General features: G+C 35.5%; 1 protein-coding gene across 7 annotated transcripts in view; it reads right to left on the bottom strand.

Moving 5' to 3' along the window:
- Positions 1–23393, bottom strand: part of HDAC4 (histone deacetylase 4) — a 406413-nt gene that overhangs the window by 106065 nt on the left and 276955 nt on the right. For 5 of the 7 annotated variants that reach the window (XM_085819632.1, XM_085819633.1, XM_085819631.1 and 2 more), the window contains 2 exons: positions 17311–17373; positions 7979–8226 (listed from right to left, as the gene is read on the bottom strand). In XM_085819632.1, the coding sequence (XP_085675758.1) occupies positions 7979–8226; positions 17311–17350 (288 nt within the window). In that variant the 5' untranslated portion in view covers positions 17351–17373. The remainder of the gene's footprint in view (positions 1–7978; positions 8227–17310; positions 17374–23393) is intronic. The other 2 variants (XM_085819634.1, XM_085819630.1) reach the window with 1 other exon arrangement.

Raw genomic sequence — 23393 nt, forward strand, 5'->3', positions numbered from 1 at the left:
AACATCGTGTGAGAAAGCATCGCAAAGAGAAAACATCGCAGTTCTAAAACATCGTGGCACAAAACATCGTCGTCAAAAATAAAGCGGTTCAAAAACATCACAGTTTAAAAACATCGTCGTCGAAAATATCGTGGTAAAAAATAAAGTATCTACAAATCATCGCATGACGATAACATCGCAGACATGCTTTTTTCAGGTTTTAATAATTGTAAATGGATATTCCCATAATGATTTGTGAGCGCAAGGTGTAAAGAAGGATAAATTTTACTTTCACATTTTTTATTAACTAATAAATTTTTGCTGAAACCGTAAGAAAGAAACTTAAGCATAGAAAATTAAATTTAATTTATAGATTATACTTTTCATGAAATATTATCAGTAAAAACTTTATAAAAATGATTTATTAATGGCCTTTGTTAGTTAACTATGTCGGTTTAAAATTCTGTTAAGTGCTATAAGTTGCATTAATTTTCTATGCTTAAGTTTCCTTTTTATTTTCTCAGCAAAAATTTATTAATTAATAAAAAATATGAAAGTAAAAATTATCCTTCTTTCCATCTTGCGCTCACAAATCATTATGGGAATATCCATTTACACTTATTAAAGCATGCCTGAAAAAAGCATGTCTGCGATGTTATCGTCATGCGATGATTTGTAGATACTTTATTTTTTACCACGATATTTTCGACGACGATGTTTTTGAACCGCTTTATTTTCGACGACGATGTTTTGTGCCACGATGTTTTAGAACTGCGATGTTTTCTCACAGGATGTTTTGTAGCACGACGTTTTCGCCTTGCGTTGTTTTCTCCGCGACGTTTTCGTCCACGATGTTTTTGCCGCGATGTTTTCGGCTGTAACCCTTATTGCTTTTCGACAAGACTCACAGCCCGAAAAATATTGTCATTTGCCCCCCTTTTGCTTCGAAAAATTCTGAAATTTTTCTGCGCATTCAAAAGCATTGACTAGGTTAGGGGCGGTTCAGCTTGAAATTCTCCACATTCGTCATTATGATCGATCGTCACTGTCATTATTGTTTTCATCTGCTTTAGCTTGAATTTGAGCTACAGTATCCTCGGGAGTAGGTATCTCGGCAGTGATAACATTGGCGTCAAAAGATACAAAATTTTCAAATTCTTCTTTACTCATTTCCAAATTTTCCTAGCCGTGTATTTCTTCTTCCTCAGTTTCTCTTCCTGAGAAATGTCCAATCCAACCTTACGGAAGCAATAGGTAATGCATGCTGTTAACGTTTTCCCTGCATCGTTCATTAAACGTATCGCTATGAGTACGTGTTTATATTAGCACTTGAGTTTCTTCCTATTTTTCTTCTGTAGAAAAGCATCAAAATCAAGTTGCTTACGAAAGTTTTTAACTTTCGGTTGACTTCAGAATGTTACAAGAAATTTTTTAAGAAAGGATTAGCTGAGTTAGAGAGATTGAAGTCAATAGAAATGTTACGAATCACAAAATATTGCTCGGTGTAACCGAGGTATGCTCGTTAAAAGCGAATTATGCTGCCACAAACTTAAGACTGTACCAACCAAATATTTCCGATCTCTTCATTAAATACGGATTCTCTTTAAATCAAGGCTCGTTATAAGCAAGTTTGACTGTAATTAGAAACTTAAGCAAAAAAGCAAAGGGAAAGACAAAAGAATTTAAACTCCTCAATAACCTCGCATTTAAATTTAACCAGCATAAATCTTTTACAAAGTTATAAATTTGTAAACTTATATTCAGCACACAAGAATCAGCATTTCATGAGTCGTAAATAAAATAATAATGACACTAATTTTTCAAGGAATCATAAAATTTTAGAGCTTTATTCAGCACAATACATAAAACGTTTCCGTATTTTTTTACATCATAACAGATCTACAACGTTAAGTAAAATGCACGACATATAAAAAAAGAAGCACAAAATTCCTCTTAAAATTTCACCATAAAACGTCTTCGGCGCGTCACAGCTGGCAAGTGTGTGGTTAGCTGCAAGCTGAGAGAATTGTGCATGCAGTGAACTTAAACCATCGCGATCTCCAGCACGAAACGGAAAGGAACAGAGATTTATTTTATTCTTGCTTTCTCTTCTCAGAAAGTTTACCGCTTCCTCATTCAAAATATTGAAGAAATGAAAAAATATCCGAAAGTCCTCTGTGCAAAATGTTAAGTACGCATACGCTTAAAACTAACCTTCCCCTAAAAAAAGCGCATTATCAAAAACAGTTTGCTCTTAAAAAGGAAGATTTACGTCAGATCTCCTTTGAAATCGGCAGAATTTTATTCAAAATCTATTTCTGGTATTGAAGAAAACAAGTCTACACTAGACAGCCTTGGAAATCTACAGAATTTGATTCCAAATCAGTATGGGGTAGCTTTTTTACATGATTTTAAACTGATGATTTTTTCTCAATCAGCTACAAAATCTTATTAATAAACGAGGGTTTATAGCAAAGCAAACAGAATTACACCACACAGCATCACATCAATCGATCACATAAAACCGAATAATAACCTGTTTTCGTTTTGCGATTTTGTGTTGGTTCATTATAAATGTCCGTTTCACTTTTCAAACTTTTTTGTCACCAAATAAGTGTTAAGAGTCCTGCATTATATTTGAAGAAATTAAATAATGAAAAATCTGCATAAATGTATGTATATTTCTCGCATTGTGATAAAACAACGGTACATAGAGCCATCGAATTTTGAATGACGTAATCCTCCTACGAATATGGGCATGTGGAAGCCTAAATTTAAAGTTTGGAATTTGTTTCATTATCGATTTCATTTTTTAAGTAACACTTTAATGAATTTTCAATTAACAAACTCAACGATTTCAAAGCGAGCAATGGCAACTATGTATAGAAAAAACATGTTTATCTCCAGCGCGCGAGACTCTGTGTCGCAAATTCTAAAGATGTGTTCAATTTAAAACTATTTTGCGATATTGCTCTTGAACTGAATTTTATGGTTTAAGTGCGAAGAATGTGATATTTAATTAAGGTAACAGACAAAGGATGTTAAAAAAACTCTCCTTTGGGCGTAATTTAAAATCTGAAACCTTTCAGATTTTTTTTAACACATACAAATGGGCTAACGCCCCTTTGGGCTGAAAATATTTAAAAGCAACGTATCTTTACAATTTCCGTTAGACAGTCTCGCGCACCGAAGATAAAAATGTTCCCTCCCCACCGTAAGTGTTGCTATTGCTCGCTTTGAAATCGTTCAGTTTATTACTGAGAGATTCGTTAAAGTTTTAGAAAATATGAAACAGACAATAAACAAATTCCAAATTTGGACTTTCGGATGCCCATATTCGGTGGAAGATTTACGTTATTCAAAGTTTGATGGCTTTAGGTACCATCGTTTTATAACAATGCGAGAAACATACATTTATACAGATACTTCATTATTTAATTTCTTTAAATATAATACAGGGCGAAAATATTGGGTAGCAAGAGTTTGAAAAGTGAAACAACGCTTGTAGTGAATCAACGCAAAATGCCAAAACGAAATTAATAGTCCTTCTGGGCAAATTCCCTCTTTGGTACTAATAAATAAATGTCATCAAGGTATCATCGATACTGTATGCATTTAATTCGCACATAGCAGTTAAGCGGGCATTAAGTTTCCGATATCGCATATAAAACTAAAACGTTTAACAGTCATTTGCGCTTTTTGGTTACAATCCTACACAAAAATTATTTTACAATGTATTGCTTTTTTTTTTTTTTTTTTTTTCAACCATTTTTATATCCTTGTACGAAGTAAAGGAAGTAGTGTAATCGCGAAAAATTTCAGGTATCATATTTCAACTAAAACGGGTATCATATTCATTTCGGGTTTCATATTTCGAACATATCTATGCTTAAGATAACTGCTAGATTAAATTTCATACTAATTTTTCATTCTTTATCAGTGAGGAAAATGAAAAATTTGCGTCATGAAATTTTGGAAACGTAAATTTATTATGTAAAATAATCCGCCAAAGTAATGGCATATGTATTTCAAAGCCAATTTTAAAGCAAAATGCTCTTTCGAAGTAACCCAGAAAAGCATCCTTTCTACAGTGCAACACGTTCTCACAGCATTAAAGACGGCCAGCGGGAGGTTAATTGGAGAAAACATTTCAAGAGTAAATATGTTTACAATTTGCAAGTCTTATTTATTGCCTTTGCGCGTAAACATTAATGAAAAATAACCAAACTTTATTAATTTTAATTAACTTCTTCTAGTGAACAAAGTTAAGGTCGACATGGAAATTTCATGAATATCTTGGTCTTTTTTCACAAAAAGCGTAAAAAATCCAATAAAGACATATTATGCATGTATATATACAATCAAAATAAATTACAATTATCTAAGCAAGTTTGAATTCAAAATTTGAAATTTAAATTGAAACTTGCTTGGATAGTTAGTTATATACTACCCGACACTGAAAATGCAACACCAAGGAGTGGCCCGAAAATTATGCAAATTTCAGGGTAGACGCACGTCACCGAGTTACGCGAATGAACTGAAATGCGCAGCTCTCTAGCCCACGTTGAAGAAGATATAAGGGAAGGAACCTGCAGAATGTTAAATTTTCGTTAGGTTATTTCTACTAAGGAAATCATCGTAGAAAATTTGTTCTTGTCTCAGAGGACGCGTGATATAGCAGAAAATGCCAGGCCGTCGTCAACAGAGGCAGTTCCAGCAGACAGACGATTTTACGAGGGGTATGGTGATCGAACTGAGAAGGAAAAGTTGGTCCATACGGCAAATCTCAGTTGACACACACCTGGACATGTCTACAGTGCACGGGCTGTGGCGACGGTGGTTGGAAAAAGGAAATGTGGCAAATTCGAGGGATGCGAGTGCACGTCAGCACGCGTGGATCGACGCATCCACCGACATGCGGTGACGCATCCACAAGCTCCTTCTTCCTCCATTCTGCAGCATGTTCAAGACACCCTGGATGTTTCCACTGATTGGTGGCTAGTGTCCTACACTCGTGGCGTCCGTTAAGAAGACTGCCACTGACCTCACATCATAGATGCCAACGTCTGCAATGGTGCTGGGCTCGAACGATGTAGACGACAGAATGACACACGGTCCTGTTCGCATATGAGTCACGCTTTTGTTTCTCCAGTGATAGTCGCCTCGTACGAGTGTGACGTCGATGTGGAAACAGGTCCAATCCGTGTGGAACGCCCCCACCGCGCGACAACGTGGCATGATGGTTTGGGGCATAATTGCGTACGATTCAGGTCACCTCTAGTTCGCATTCAGGGCACTATGACGGCCCAATGATCCGTGCATGATGTGCTGCGACCGGTGACATTACCCAAACTTCAGGGGAATGCTCAATACCTTTTATCAGCAAGATAACGCCCAATCGCACACTGCTCGCATCAGCAGCCAACGTGCTCTGCAAGGTGTATAGATAGATGCTAATATCGTAAGAGATCTTCAGACTCGTACAGTCCTAAAAAGTTGGAGAAAGTCCTTCTATTCCCGATGGTTTAACACGCAATGGAGTTGCGGCTTTCTGTTTGTCTACAGGACATAATTGCCTTGCCGTCCACCTGCACAGCATAGGCATTTTAAAAGATTCTATTTGCCCACTTCATAATTATGGAGAAGAAATGGGAAGGGACCACCTGCTCCGATGTGGGGCTTTTCGTGGTCTTACAGAAGAGTCGAGATACTGGCGAGAACGCTCTTTAGGCAATGACTTCGATCTTTTTATTCTTAATTCTATTGTTTGTAACCGCTATTTATAAGAATTTAGTTTTTTGTAACTTTTTGCCATGCCATTGAAAATAAAATATTTCTGAGAATTATCATTTGAAAATTAATTTTAACTCATAAACTATGCAAGACACAATACAGCATTATTTAGGCATGAGAAATATTATACAAGTTTTCGACATGTATATATGTAAAAGAAGCATTATTCAAAATTTAAAGTATACAAATATCGTTTAGCCCTTAATATTCATCGGTTCTAAACAAACATTTTCGCTCGAAATTTTAACTTTAAAACCTTTTCAACAATTTAATTTTCAATATACTCCAACGAGAAAATTTGAAGCTCAATATCAAAAAAGTATTTGTTATTATTACAGTCAAATATATCTATCACTGTTTTGTGTGCTTCTAGATAAACACTGATGCTGAACAAGCATTTCAAGAAGTTAATAGCAAATAGCAATCATTTTCAGAGCACGACTAAAGATGGTATGCCATGTGTAACTTTCATGAAGTGATCTATTTCCCTGTTGTTTTATTTTCACTATAACATCTAATCTATCCTCTCTAAAATTTATTTTTTTTTACCACACACAAAATTAATTACAGAATAATCGTAAACAGATTTATACAGTACAACTCCAATTACCCGAACTCCGACTATCCGAATTGCTGATTATCCAAATCGCTTTCAGAAGTTAAGAAAAAAATTTCAGAATTAAGAATTTAAGACGGAAACGTAGTATTGGACAATCAAAGATTTCACACATCAAGAAGGAGCAAACCTACACTTTTACACTTCGTGTTACTGATTCAAAACGAAGATGGAAGGTTCTTCAAGAAAATCAATACAGGGAGAAACAAAGAAAAATTCAGAAGATGTCGTTTTCGAGTGGTTTTTTTTCCAGCAACGTGCTATAGCAAACCCAATCTCGGGTCCGATTCTTCGTGAAAAAGCTAAGATCTTAGCTCAGAAGCTCGGTTGTTCATTCTTTTAAAGCAAGTAACGGCGGCTAAGAAATTTTAAGCGCAGGCACGGTGTCCGTCAAACAGCTTGCTTTGACCGAGATGTTCAGCAAACAATGACTATCGGCACTTGTAAGTACTCTATAGTACGCTATCTAACATGTACATAAATGTGTTGCCTTTTCATTTTAATTAATTAAAATATCTTTTTCTTTAAAAATAGTTTTTTCTCCCATTTTCAACGCACAGTACATACAGTAATTAATTAAAGTGTGCGTAGACACTTTCTTCGGGAAAAATCCGATTATCCGAATGGAGTCTGGTCCCTACTAATTCGGATAATTGAAGTTCTACTATATTTACATCGCGAAATTCATTAAAACCTGATGGGCACTGCCCAAGCCAACCAGCATTTACAAATTAAGAAATGTGTTCAAAGGAGGATAAATCCAGTCATAAATATCAACTCTGCAACACTATTTTCAAAATAAAATAAGGTACTTTTCTGTTTCGCCGGCGCAAATCTCGCCAAGCAGACTTTGTTGGCGACAACATACATTATACACATAAAAAATGTTAACAAATGTTAGTTCTAAGAATTTTCTATTTTGAAGGCATTAACATTTTAATATGGTTTATAATTTTGTTAAAAGCCAATAAATAAAAAGAATAAATTTGTAAAAAGACATTAATTTAAAAATTTACTATGCTATCATGGTTCAACATTCTGATTCGCCGGTTCTTAGCACGTGCCCCAAGTGATCTCATCTCACGCAAACTACGCTACAAAAATCTAATTCTCTCAGTAATTATCTACATTAATTTCAAGTTAAATCTTAATGTGGAATACAAGCTTAAATGCAATAATTACTTCAAGTCGTACAAATAGCTTACTGAGAAATTCTGTAAAACCGCAGGGCTTTACTTCGCTAGTCCATTCTCATTATAATTGATGAATTTAACCCTTGATTTTGCCTTTTCTATATTTTCGCTTTCGGTGAGATTGTATCCTAATTGACTTAATTACCACGAATGGTCTTAGGGCATAAAATTTAATTATCTTTGTAAATATTCTATGTAACTGTATACCAGTATTGAAAGAAACAATCATTCTGGTAAGAAATGGCTGAGACTTGTTTTGAAAATGAGGTGTTAAAGGTTACCAGCGAAGATACTCCGTTTGGCATCAGTTGTACCATTACTGGCGACTTTATCGTTTGCGCCGGCAAAAAGGAAAAGTAAATAATAATAATAAATAAAAGAAATAAAAGGAACTTACCTTTATTCTCTCTTGCAGTTGCTTTTCATGCTGCTCCGCAAGCTGTTGTTGCTGTTGCTGGAAGTGCTGGAGCAAGAGTTGCTGCTGGATTTGTTGCTGTTGTTTCAACTGCAGTAACTGGTGCTGGAACTGGAGATGCTGCTCATGGAGGGCAGGGGTCACCTCTGTGTGGTCGCTGGCCAACGTCGGACTGGAGCCAAACGTCGAGGGACTGATTTCTGAAGAGATACATTTGTCCCATTTTATACCTGCGCCCAATAAAGTAGTACAGAATTTGAGCGCTCTTTTGGTTACACATAGTTATGACACAACACAAGCAATGAGAGAGAAACTGATTCTGAAGTTCGGATCGCTGCTATTTAACAAACGTGCATACTACATTTCGTCTCCAACAGCATTGATAATTAAGAAGAAATACAAAAGTGATCTTTCTTGAAAGGAAAGTACAATGCTTTCGAATTTGGAGAGATTTACGATCGAAGAACAGAGTTATATTAGAACGCTTACAAGTATGCGAGACACAAGCATGACCATTTGGCGCTATTTCATCTATGAAAAGTGATAACCTAAGAGAAAGTGTCTTGACTGCATTTTAGGGGCCCTTCTTCGGGGTAAAAGACTTCGGGGTAGTTTTTTAACATATACTGGTCATCTAAAGTCAAGGATAATGAGAAAATAATCTTACTAAGGTAATGTTGCAACCAATGCCCAATGCTGTAACTATTTATGTTAGTTAGATATAAATGAACACAAAACTGCACTTTTATGCTTACGTTAGCGCCGGAAATATGCAAATTCGGTGACTGCCAATGTAGTGCGCAATGGACGCATGTTGGAATTCCGCTCTGTAGTGCTATTTAAAGTGAATGTGGTTTCTGAGAGTAATCAAATATTCAGCAGTTATGGCTCAAAGGCAGGTCAAAAGTGGCGAATGATTGGTAGAATCGAGGAAGGTCAAACGCAAAAGGGGGTCGCCCAAGATTTGAATATTCCTCTATATATTCTAATATCTATAATAAGTGTCATATCAAGAATTTGTAGACACTTTTTTTAAGCAATGGATCAGTTGATAGATAGTCTGGTCAAAAGCGACCAAGAGCAACAACCACATCAGAAGACCGTTTTCTGTCGTCGTCGGCTCGAAGAAACCGAGAAGCGACGGCAAGAGATTTCGTTTTAGACCCTCGGCTACCACAGGAACTTGATTTAGCCGTTCTAATGCTGCAGGAAGGCTTAATGAGGTCGGACTGTATGCAAGAAACAATGGTTTGTGTCCTACTCATTCCAGCTTCCAGAGGGTCCCGTTTAAAATGGTGGCGTCGTCAGGTTCAGTAGAGCCAAGCCAACTGAATCCGAGTATTGTTTACTGACGAGTCCAGATATAGTCTGAACAGGGGATTCTAGTGTTTTGATCTGGAGAGAGGATGGAATACGCAACTTGCCGCGAACGCGGTTTAATGGTTTGGAGAGGAATCATGATAAATAACCGCACCGAGCTGCATATGTTTCATAGAGGTTCTGTAAATGCTCGGAGATGTGTGGATCAGGTAATGGAACTCCAAGTTAGACTGTTTAGGGATGCTGTTGGACAAGACGTTTTGCTAATGGATGACAATACTCGGACTCATCTAGCATATATGGTGTCAGAATACTTGCAAACACAGCACTCGAATAAATTGGCCATCTTACTCACGCGACTTCAGCCCGATTCAGCATGCGTGGGCTCATAAAATTCCTCCCCGAACCCTCCACGAGTTGAAAAGTGCACTTTATAAGAGTGGCCAGCGATTCCACAAGAGTTGATCAACACTTTGGCAAAGTCTATGAAATCGAAATGTGAGGTATGCATATCTATCCGAGGTGACTATATACCATATTAAAGAAATATTTTTCCTACGAGAGGTCACTTAATTTTTCTATCACTTTCCAATTTTCATTAATTTGGTTTTAATTTCAATATTTTGCGAATAGTAAATTGAAAAACATTGTAATTTATGTTACGTAAAGCTTTTGTACAAATTTCTGTAAATAATTTTTCATTAACTATCAGTTACGTTTTATTTATATCATTATTTTTTAATTTTGATGACCAGTGAACATACTTTCCTGTTTAAAAGGAATTTATTCAGATTTTAGTTTGTAATCATTACTATTGCTTTTCTAACAGTCATAACTGCGTTTTTTTGCTTTACTAATACAAGCTTTTTTTTTTTTCCTATTCTAAGCCATCTTTAGCCTTCTTTCTATATTTTAATAATATCTCTGAATTCATTGTTTAGAAATGAAGGAAACAGTTTTTGATACCAAATATTAAAAATATTCATCATTATACATATATAATGATGAATATTTTTATATATTATATTATATATATATATAAAGGGTTTATAAATTTCAAAATTACGATTTTTTAAGTCGCAGAGTATGCTGCGAAATTAATTACATATTTTAGAGATAATGATTGAATCAATAATGGTGGCAAACTGACCAACAGGAAAAATATAAATCAAAATTGAAACAAACAATATACTAAACTGAAAACAAAAAAATGAAGTAGTTAGAAATGCTTTTGTGTTTTTCAAAAAGCAGCTAAAAATGTTTCAACACAGTTGCGTTTCTGAATTATATCTGGATGATTATTGACAAAAATTCAAGAAATAAATAAAATTGAGTATTAAAATTAATAAATAAATAAAAAAATTATGACTATGTCTGCATTTTTCAATATACACTCGTCTGGATTACGTGGAGGGCAAGTGATTAATGGGAATGGTATTTAATTGCTGCTGGAGAAGGTAAGGAATCATTCTTGCAATTAACATTTGCGAGCGATGGGAAAGATTGCTGATGTAAGCGAATTGTATGGAGGTCAGATTGTAATTGCTCGAAGACTCGGAACGTGTATCTCCGAAATTGCAAAACAGGTAGATTGTTCACGATGTACGGTTGTTAGCATTTATGCAAAGTATATAAATGACGGTGACACCAGCAATAGACGCCAAGGTGGTCCACACCTCTTCAAAGGAAAAGGACGTTGGAGACTGTCCCGCTTGCTATAGCAAGCAGTAACTCAGCTCACGATCCAACACAGTGCAGGTCCAAATGCTAGTGTTTCGGAACACACAGTTCAGCGGACACTATTGGATATGCAACTGCGCAGCAGACGTCGCACTCATGTGCCTCTGTTGATCAAGCGTCATTGTCAACTACGCCTACCGCAAGGCCGGGAACATCGAGACTGGACCATAGACAAGTGGAAGACACTACTTGGCTGGTCGGATGAATCACGATTTCTCATTCAACACGTCGATGACCGTGTTGGGTACGCCGTCTTGCTGGCGAACAGTCGCTCCCCCCGTACAGCAGATCAAACATAGGTTGATGATGGCGGTGTTACACTCTGAGTGACGTTTTCATGGGCGGCTCTTGGACCCTTAGCTGTGGCAGTACAGACCATGAAAATTGCGGACTATCTGAACATAACCTGCAAATCATTGCACCCGTACATGACGTCTATCTTCCCAACTGGAAATGGAATCTTCCAGCAGGATAACGTCCTATCTCACAAGGCTCGAATTGTATTTCGAGGGGTTCGAAGAGCATAAGGATGAATTCCAGTTAATGTCCTGGTCACCTAACTAGCCAGATCTTAACCCGATAGAAACATTTGGGATGTCATGGAGTGGCAGCTCACAACACAAAAACCACCATGTCGGAATGCCTCGACTTCGCGTGATTGCTGCTTAGATATTTGGCACAACCTGTCTCCAGTCATCTATCAAGAACTTGTGGCATCCACTCCAAGGCGAATTGCAGGTGTTTCGTAGGCTAAAGTTCCTGCAACGCGTTACTGAGTAGGTGGTTATAATGTTTTGGCTCTTCAGAAAGCATATAGAAAGAGCTCTACAGGCGAGCGAGTATAACAGAAATTTCAATGAATCAAATCATATGCAAAATATTAACTGACTAGATTTTTGAAAAAAAAATTACCGTTTCGATTTTAAACTCTTTACAAGTTCGACTACTACTTTTGTACTTTCTTTCTTCATCCTTTATTTGTCATTCTTGATGGTCAGACATAAAAAAAACTCTGATCCAAAATTATATAGAATTGCTGCAAATGACCGTTCAACAACATGAGATTTCTACATAATGTAGAACAAAATATGGCGTTAAAGTTTATGCGAATGTTTTATCTCATGTCACGGCGATACACGTATGTGATGTAGATGTAAACTCTATATTTCACTAAACAAGCATTACACGCGGAGTACTGCAGACCTTAAGTCAATCACAGAACCCATGCCACCCCATAGTTGTTAAGAGTTCCGATTGGGACATTTTGCAGACTCTGGAGCAAAAATATCAATACAGTATTTAGTGCAACAACAACTAATGACAGAATCGAAAATTTTGCGGAAGTCTGCAAATTTCTCTCAAGAGAACTGAGGTTACAAAACGAACGAGCCTCGCGGCCAGTGCCCTCCCTCCATTAATTTGAATGAATTAAAGAATTTAATTCAAACAGATAAACGACAAATTGTATAAGAAATCGCCCACACACCGTATGTACACTGCAAAGAAAAAAGGAAAAAAAAAAAGGGGGTGGAGACAGTTCTATATCCTCTAGTTCTACTGCTGCGATTGACGAAATTCAACTTGAGTTTTTCATGTCTCGAAAGCGCGACATAAGATATATGTTATATATATGTTACCGTGAAAGACCGAAATTGGAGATTGTCGACTTTCACCGGGCAATGTTAACATTCACCAAATACGTCGGTAAAAGATCGAATATTGCATTACATTCTTGTACATTCGGACCCTCACCAGTGTATGTGGACAATCACAGATATGCTCTGATGTAGGTCAAAAAAGAGAGGAATATATGTACACGCTTTGTCATTACAAAAGGAAGTGTTCCACAAATAAATGCAGTTGTAAAAGCAAGGTCCTCTTGTGCAATTCAAAGTGTCATAACAGTTTAAGTTGTTGCAATAAATAAGATTTGAATCACATAATTTAGTAAGTTTTTAACTTCTGTTAGTTTGAATGTACTGTGTGCTTTAAGTTCTTAAGTTCTTATTTTAAGTCTCAAGTGCGTTTTTTCGCGACTGAATGACGGAGAAGAAAATATAATATTTTTATATATTCAAGAATCACCATTAGTACATGGTGAATGTCGACATTTACCGGTGTAAGTCAGAAATAAGAGTATTTGGAAAATATTTCGAACATACGCCAAGCGACTATGTGAATGTTGACATTCACTGGTGAAAGTCGACATTCTCCAGATTTCGGTGTTTCACCGTAACATATATATACATATATATAGCGTTGTTCTAATACAGGTATCTTGACATAAAATCGGACTTTCTCTGAAATTACATTACAATTTCTTTCCATATTTCGATTCTACGTCTCCAATTATGCCCAGATATTAAATTTTGTAATTTTTGATGAGAAATTTAAACATTTATCTTGGCATACTTCTTTCAGTTTTTTTCAGTTATAATTCACTTGCCGGAATTCTTAACTTTTTCTCAACCTGCTAACTTTCCTTTTTTTCATTGGTGAACGAGAGGAAAAAAAATCCATCTTTCATTGTTTCAAATTATTTTAACAAAGTGCATAAACCACATTTTCGTTATTATCGCTTATATTAAATACCCCAAATTTCTAAACGCGCCATAATGTAAATTCACGTATATCTTAAGAAATTTTGAATAAAAAAAACTCTTAATTTTTTGCAGATATGCTTAGAAATACATCTACTTGAACATGATGTTAAAAATTTTAGAAGTTACCATACAAAAATGTTTTCGATAAATTTATAAAAAATATTTTAAAATACAAATTTTTAAACTACATAATAATAATATGCGAAATATATTCGGATTAAGCCTAAATTTAGAATCTGGAAGAAAGAATCAAGTAAATTTAATAAAAAAAAGAGATATTAATAAATATATATCAAATTCAATTAACATTACGGAGCTAAATTTTTGTGAGCTAATTATTTAAAAAGTACTCGTGAGGTTTTTTACAAAACTTGGCAGTTTGGCATAATTTGAATCTTAGAATGGAAATATGGAAAAACAAATGCCACCTTATTTCAGAAAAAGTCCGATTTCGTGTCAAAATACCTATATTAGAAAAATGCTATACATAAATGTAATACATATCCTATATCGCGCTTTCGAGACATGAGAAACGCAAGTTGAATTTCGTGAATTGGCCCAGTAGAACGAGAGATATAAAACTGCCCCCCTTTTTTTGGGCGCAGTGTACATTTCCCAACCGTTTCACAGCACTTGCAATAATAGGAAAAATTTAGGAAGTTCGGCAAGTGAGTGGGCACTTAATTTGCACACTGATGAAAATAAAGCACGACGTTTAGAAAGCGTGTCCTTAAAAGGTCTTGCAATGGTTTCCCAAATGTCTTAAAAAATTAAAATTAACATTAAAATTAAAATGGAAAAAGAACATTGAAATCCTTTCTGCTAAATGTGAAAAAATTATTAATGGCTTTCACCGAATTGCCAAAAATATTTTTGGAGTAAGCTACGATGTTAAGAAACTCATGTATAAACAGTGTATTGTACCTTTCATTTCATACGGCTGTCGTGCTTGGGGACATGTTCTTGCCAAGAAGGTTAACAAAAGAAATTTAAGAAAGATTCAACGGAGAATTCTTCTTCGTATTATTAGTGGTTATAGAACCTTAAGCTATGAGGCTACTTTTGTTCTTGCAGGAGTTCCGCCTATTGATTTTGAAATTGCATATAAGAATAATATTTTTGAGTCATTGGCAACTCATGCTTCGGAAGACTGTATTAATGGAATTGTCCCCTTCACTGATCTTCCTCATCCCGCTTCTTTAGAACCCATAAATTTCTGCGATTATAAAGAGACTGCTGAAATAAGTTTTCATATGGTTTTCTTTACAGATGGCAGCAAGATGAACAACAAGGTTGGCCTTGCATTTGTTCTTTTTGAAGGCCATTCCGAGATTTGTTTTCTTAGACACCGTATACGGAATGAATGTACAGTTTTTCAAGCAGAACTTCTGTGCATTTATCTTGCCGTCAAATGGATCCAGGATCATGGGACAACATCCTCAAAGTACCTTATTTGTTCTGATTCTCTTTCTTCTCTTCAACTTTTGAACAGTATTTATTACCAGCTGCGATAAATTAGTTATCGAAACCCTAGTAACTGTTAGTTCACTTAGAATTAGAGGTATTGATATCTGCTTTGCTTATGTGCGTGCTCATCATGGTTTCTACGGGAATGAAAGAGCTGATTTCTTAGCTAAAGATGCCTTAAATTTACCCATTGATATCAACATTAGCATTCCAAAGAGTTATTGGAAGTCCTTTCATTATAAAAAGCTTTTAGCTATGTGGAATGAAGAATACATTTCATCTTGTAATGAAGTCACCAAAAAGTTCCTTCCTTCTATTTACCATAGACTGAATTCTGAGTTTACAACTGAAATTCCAGTTCGGTTACACTCAGGATTCGATTAAGCTAGTTTTGGACCCTATACAAAGCCTTTTTCAGGCGTTCGAAAAGCTCATTTTACTTTTTTCGAGAAAAAAGAAACAAGTATTATGAGGAAATAAAGCAATTTTTTGGAGGCGGGTATCAGGCCCTGATAAATCTACTGAGTCTCTCATTTCTAATACACGTCCAATCAACTCAAAAAATTCAAGATCCTTACAAAGACAACGAAAAACCACATGAGAAGTACTAATATATTATTACTGCTATTAGCGAGACTTTTTAAAGGTATTGCCCTTTTAGATTAGAATTAGGAGTACACTAGTTTAGTATTATGAAGTTGCTAATTAGGAATAAGACATTATTATTTAACTAGTTTTTTTTAGGACGATGGTGATGCTGTGGAGTCTTAAGTGTTCTTTTCGGGAGCATTCGCAGTAGACCCTACCCGTCACGGAGAATCATGGAGCGTTTTCTGGAGCAGCGATACGCAATAAAGCTTTGTGTAAAGCTTGGTAAAACGAACAAAGAGACTCAAAACATGATTAAGGATGCCTACAGTGACGCTACCATGGGTAGCTTGGGTGTTTTCTGAGCGGCACAAGCTGTTCCGAGAAAGTAGGGAAAGAGTGGAAGACGACGACCGCTCCGGACGCCCTTCGACCAGCAATACCAACCAAAATGTGCCGCAAGTGAAACATTTACTGAACATTTATCCTAGGATGAGTACCAGAATAATTGCTGATGAATTGAGCATTCCTCACATCCAAGTTTTTGAGATCGTGACAGAAAACTCAGCCACGAGGAAAAGACGCGCGAATTTTGTGCCGCGAGTGTTGCCAGGAGCAAAAGGCCAACCTGAAAGCGATCTGCCAGGATATTTCTCATCATGTGAATGAAGACCACAACTTTTTGGACAATGTAGTGACCCGGTAACGAGACGTGCGTGTTTGAATACGACCTGGAGAGTCAAGCGGCAGAATTCAGAATGGACCTCTTCTTCCCCACGCCCCAAGAAAGCACGAATGGGCAAATCCAAGCAAAAGTCCATGCTCCTTTGCTTTTTTGATCGACATGGAGTCATCCACAAAGAGTTCGTACCATCTGGACAAACAGTTAATTCAGTTCTTTACGTGGAAGTCCTTACAAGACTGCGAAAACGCATTTTTCGTGTCCGCCCAGCCATCGATAACAATTGGCGGCTCCACCACAACAACGCGCCCATCCAACACAGCATTCCGCGTAGTGGAGGCGTACAAAAACTGGAAAACTTCTTGGCAGCAGTGTGTAGATGCGAAAGGATACTACTTTGAAAAATTCTAATCGTTTGTACTATTCTCATGAATAAATATTTTTTAAAAAGTGAGTCCTACTATTTTACTGCAGTTACTTTAATATGTATTCATTCAAAATCACTTATTTCAATCGATTACGTGTAGGGTAACTCCCTTTTCGAGGAGAAATGCTTTAATTTCTATTAATAAGGACGACAAACTTTCAAAACGTTTCCTCTTAATAACCAACGTACTTTGTTATGTTTGGTTTATTGAGATTATGGCACTAGGGCTATCTGCCTAAGGGGAAGCATGCCTTCATGGAGGACTTTCTAAGGGAAACCGGCTCGTACACACGTTACACATGGGGAAAATCACGAAAACGCCCATGCAGCATTTGGCTCACGAGTCAAGGTTTGCCGACCACTAATCTAAGGAATCGGCTTAAACAGCAGATTAAAAATAAATAAACGAACGAACAAAACTGAAACATTATGCAAAGAAAAGTAAGGAAGCAAACAACAGCCAAAAAAAAAAAAAAAAAAATCATACCTTTCCTCTGCAGATGATTGAAGTGGTTGTTAATCTCCATTGTGTTGTGATGTCCGAGATTTTCTGAAACGAAAAAAGAAAAAAAACACACATTAAAATAAAATAATAATAATTTTAAAAAATCTGAAAGATTTTATATTTTATATTATGCACAAAGGGGCGTTTTTTAATGTTCTGTGCGTTACATTTATTTATTAAATATCATGTTCTACGTACTCAAACTATAAAATTCAGTTCAACAGCAATATCACAAAATAATTTTAAAATGAGTATATCTTTAGAATTTCCAATACACAGTCTCGCGCACTGGAGATATATTTTTTTCTTCCCCCCTCCCGTACAGTGTTGCCACTGCTCGCTTTGAAATCGCTCAGTTTGCTAATTCAAATTAGAATTCTTCCACATGCCTATATTCTATGCAAGATTACGTCATTCAAATTTCGATGGCTCTAGGTACCGTTGTTTAATCACAATGCGAGAAACATACATGCATTCACGTAGATTTTTCATTATTTAATTTCTTTACATATAATACAGGGCGATAATATTCGGTGGCAACAATTTGAAAAGTGATTCGCCGTTTATAGTTTTCAACGCAAAATGCAAAATTATATCTAGAAAGTATAATAAATGAAAATTGTCATTTACAAAACTTCAAAGCAAAGGTGTCCAACTTTTTCCTTAGCTTCCCTGGGTTACAATGGAAGAAAACGAGATATTTTGTGGCATATAACGTATTTCAAACAGCGGTGGTACCACTCGTGACCTCCAAAATAAGAAAATCACAAAATAATGTAGGTTTCATTGAAACTTTTCGGGTCTGCTCACGTTTCACCGCTGAAAAAATTTTTATATTTCACCTCTAGGAGGAAAATCTGCGTGAACAAAATAAAGATTTTAAAAATTTAAATAGCCGCCGTACTGCCTAATATTAAAGATGTCTGATGAGTCCGAAAAAAGAACAGAAAAAATGTTTAGTTAATTTAGAATTTGTTAACTTATTATTTTTTTAACATAATAACAGCAACATATAATGAGTCGGACGTTGCATTTGACATTCTATACATAAAATTTCATTATAAATTTTACTTGTAATTACAAAGAAAACAAAAAATCATAAAATTAATGTGATATTAGGCCCGGAATTTGAGAAAGGTTTGGTTTGGTTAAGTTTATGTGATAATGGCAAAGCCTCGAGCGCTATGCGCGAAAGGGGAAGCATGCCTTCGTGGAGGCTTTCTAAAGGAAACATGGCTCGTATATATGTTACGAATGGGAAAAACCATGAAAACGTCCATGCAGCCATCCCGTCTGCGGGATTCGAACCTCGGACCAAACTACCAGTGTTCATCGAATTTACCGCTCGGCCGCTGCTGGGCTGGAATTTGAGAAAGGAATGCATTAATGTCAGGCTCGATTGAAGTGGTAACAGTTCATTCCAATATTTTTACTCCGCTTCGTTCTTGGGAATAACTGTTCACAAATGTACGCAGTCAAAAACAATGATCACAAGAATAGTGCACGACTGTAGCGATGCATATTTGCTGAGGATATGCATGATTTAACATGTCAAACAAACAGACGTGATCAAATTTTCAGCTGAATGACAGACTGCAACTCTGTTCGTTCTATTTGAAAATTTGTTGGCAGGATATCCATATTGTTTGCAAATGGAGTCGCGGAAACAGAAACCTTGAAATCTATTTTCAAATTCTCGTCTCAAATCGAACAGTAAGTCTGCTGCATTTTTAGAATTATGTTTTTTCAACGTGTCGAAATGCAAGCAATTATTTGCACTGATTTGGACTTGCCATATTTGAGCACTTAAAATTAATTTTGTTTCGCTGCAATTAGGAATACCAAATAACCTGTCAGTCCATGCTGAAAAGCAGCCTCGAACTCTGATAGCAACAGTAAAATGTATCATTGTAATGGGGTCTTGATTTCTTTTGCGCTTCGCTAATTAAGATAATTATGCAGATGGTTCTTTTTTTTACTACTAGTTACTGGTTTACCACTTCGCTATTTACTGAATAGAAATGCACACGGAAAAATTACTGTTTTAATAATAACTACCGGACAACGGGCAAAACAATATTTATAAGTTCTGTTTTTTCTTTCCCCCCCCCCCCCGGGTACAGTAGGAATTCTTAAACTTTTTTCAGTCGCGACCCTTTTTTACCACTGAGATTTTTTCGCGACCTAATATTTACGAAAATTTTGTGGGACCCCATAAGCATTGCGCAAATCAAACACACACGTGAGTGAAACTTTCAATTTTTTCACTTGTACTGTAATATACTATTGCAGTTTTAGGTCGTTAACTTTTCTAATTTTAAGACATAGAACAATGTGAAAAGTTTAAATAAGTAACAGACGAAATGACAGCATCACGTGCAAAGCAAGCAAAATTAACGTTTATATTATAAAAAGAATGCGTCGAAAGTTTTCGTTTTTTCTTTGTCTGTATTTATCTATTTTCGGATACACTATGTAAAAATATTTGGTAATTGTAAAATTATTATAATAAGTTAAAGAAATACCAAACTGCAAATTTTTGGCGACCCCTGCTGCAAGTCTCGCGACCCCCTGTTCAAGAAACTCTGCTGTACAGGATTGCCATTGCTCGCTTTGAAATCGTTGTTAATTCGTTAAAGTGTTGCAAAACATGAAATCGATAATAAAACAAATCTCATATTCTGAATTCCGGCTTCCCATATTCATGGAAGATTACATTATTCAAAATTGGATGGCTGTAGGTACCGTTCCCAATGCGAGAAACATATATACATTTACAGAGATTCTTCATTATTTAATTTTTTTAAATACAGCACAGGACTCTAATATTTGGTGGCACAAATTTGAAAAATGAACCGATATTTATAGTGAACCAACGCAAAATGGCAAAACGAAATTAATAGCCCTTCTGGGCTAACGCCCTTTGGCTAATAATTTCGCTCACTATGTCTCTCTCACTATATAAGTAGAAGCTTGCCCCTTTACAGAAAAATTGCTAATCCATTATTCGCAATTTTTGTTTTATATAAGAACTTTAACAAACATACCAAAAAGGAAAAAACATTTCGCTTATATGAAACAATACCTTTAACACTTGCGATTTATTATCTGAGCATTCTTTGATGTTATTCTCAAACAAAACAACATAAACCAGTGCAATGAATTACAGGAAACAGATCGGAAAGCATATGATGAAATTTGTAAGATAGGCTGAAATGCCTACGTTTAAGCATGAAATTCTGATACGAAGTAAATTCTGAGCAAAAGTCGTCCGATAGTACACATCTGGCGTAAATGAAATGTAAACAATATCAAGTATTTTCTTCGATTTTCCTGGAGACGCACGATGAAACTTCTTAATTGGTCTCTTCTAAACTAGAATCTTGGATTAACACTTTTATAATATGAAAAATTCGAAATTTTAAAATACAAGCGAGGAATTTCTTTTCTTTTTACTATAAAAGTTCGTTGAACCAAGCCTGCCTTGGTTTAAAAGTAATCATTTCTGATTATTCAATACACACGTAAGGTCACAATAAACAGTTAAGCTAAGCTTATCTTTAAAGAAAAGTTAAGAGGTGCATTAAGCAAAAGAAAGCATTTTCAATTACCTGGAAGAATTACATTATTTCAATGAAATCATAAATGTTACTTCAACGAAGCTACTACACATATAGCCGACTTCTCATTGCATTATCCAAACTGTAATACTGCATAGTTTTTTAGATTATTTAAAAATAGATTTCACGTTGGAAAATAATTTGACACTTTCACATTCATATCTTCACATCTAAAACAAAACTGCAGAAACATTCAATCGAGCTTTAAAAATTACATTATTTCTTCTTATAATTTTCCCCTTTTTCAAAATAGTTCAGTACTGGGGTTGGGGGAAATGCAAATTCCTGCTGATGTTAAGTTTCATAATATTTTCATAATATTTCACCTGTGCTTAGTTCTAATTGCTAAACAAACAATAAATCTTTAAAAAAAAAAAAAAAAAAACTGAAAGTTTTCAGATTTTAAACTACGTCCAAATTGGTTTTTTTTTTTTTTTTTTTTTTTTTTTTTTGAGGGATTTGAATCCCGAAGGACTATTAGTTTCGTTTTGGCATTTTGCGTCGGACGGATAAATGTCGGTTCACTTTTCAAACTGTTGCCATAAAATGTTAGAGTCCTGCATTATATTTGAAGAAATTAAATAATGAAAATCTGCGTAAATGTATGTATATTTCTCACATTGTCATAAAATAACGGTACATAGAGTCATCGAATTTTGAATAACGTAATCCTCCAACGAATATGAGCATGTGGAAGACCAAATTTGAAATTTGTTTTATGATCGATTTCCTATTTTTTAAAACTTTGACGAATTTTTGATTAACAAACTTCAAGGATTTCAAAGCGAGCAATGGCAACGTTGTGCAGAAAAAACATTTTTATCTCCAGCGCGTGAGTCTCTGTATCGGAAATTCTAAAGATATGCTTGTTTTAAAACTATTTTGCGATATTACTGTTGCACTGGATCTTATGGTTTAAGTGCGAGGAACATGATATTTAATAAAGAAAGGTAACACACAAAATGTTAAAAAACGCCCCTTTGGACGTAATTTAAAATCTGAAACATTTCAGATTTTTTTTTTTTCTCCCCCTTAAGTTTTGTGTGTTACCTTTATTTTTTAAATATTATGTTCTAAGCACTCAAACCATAAAATTCAGTTCAACAGCAATATCGCAAAATAATTTTAAAATGAGCTTATCTTTAGAATTTCCGATACACAGTCTCGCGCGCTGGAGATAAAAATGCCTTTTTTTTTCCCTACAGTGTTGCCACTGGCAGCTTTCAAATCATTGAGTTTCTTAATCAAAAACTCATAAATGCTTTACAAAATCTGAAATAGATAATAAAACAAATTTCAAATTCAAATTAGGGCTTCCACATGCCCATATTCTATGGAAGATGACACGTTATTCAGATTTGGATGGCTCTAGGTACCGTTGTTTTATCACAATGCAAGAAACATACATACATACATATATACATACATTGGATGCAGATTCTTAATAATTCAATTTGTTTTAATATAATACAGGGCAATTATACTGGGTGGCAACAATTTAAAAAGTGATTCGCCGTTTATAGTTTTCAACGCAAAATGCCGAAACGAAACTATTAGTCCTTCAGGGAAATTAGCCCTTTGGACTAATAAAAGGTTCGCCGCCGGCTTTAGTGTAGAATTGGGTGCCCCTTCGATTAGCGACAATTTTTTGTAAAATTTTGGCGATGAAATCTTATTTCTGGTTAGCATGATAGAGTAACTTTGCTTTAGCCTCCTGATTTTTTTTCAATAGAAATAGATTGATGTGTACATGGACAAATTTAAACAGCGCGCAATGCCTAGTTTGTGCAATTCTGGGATGTTTTTTTAAGTGAAAACAGATCGATGTGTACATAGACACAGAAATTATGCAATTCTTTGACTTTTTATTTTGGTTTTGTGTAGCGGCCATCTTGAAATTGTGTCTTCCTGGCGCCGATCTTGGCGTCAAAAAAGAATCGCCAAAAAACAAGGGGCACCCAATTGTAAACTTTTACCGGTTCGCCTCTTACAGAATGGCAATGCTTTTTGCTCATATTTCTAACTTGGTGTTATCTTCGATGAGATCCAAAAATTACGTCAACTAGGAATTAACGAAACTCCATTACCTGCATTACATTGAAATAAGACACATATTAAAGCTTCTGTCATTTCTGAAAAGCAATATTTGTTACTATCAAAGCGCAGACTTTTAAACAATGTATGCTTGAATAAGATAATGTGATCGAAAACACCAATTACGACTCCAAAATGCAGCTCTTAAACATTGTTTTATGAATTATGAAATTATGAAGTTCCCAGGGATTCCGTCTTGCCAACATCACATGGATTTCCCAAACTACAGCATACTACCCTTCTCCTGCTAAATGAACTTCTCCAGACACCGTTGTTCCTAATTGAATTTTGAGGATAATTTTCAGGATTTGTTGGTTCTGAAATAGTGTAAATATGCAATAATCATACCGT

This window comes from Stegodyphus dumicola, chromosome 6 (assembly GCF_044657685.1).
Source record: "Stegodyphus dumicola isolate Sdum_Otavi_A_Nest chromosome 6, ASM4465768v1".
In the NCBI taxonomy this organism is placed as follows: Eukaryota; Metazoa; Arthropoda; class Arachnida; order Araneae; family Eresidae; genus Stegodyphus; species Stegodyphus dumicola.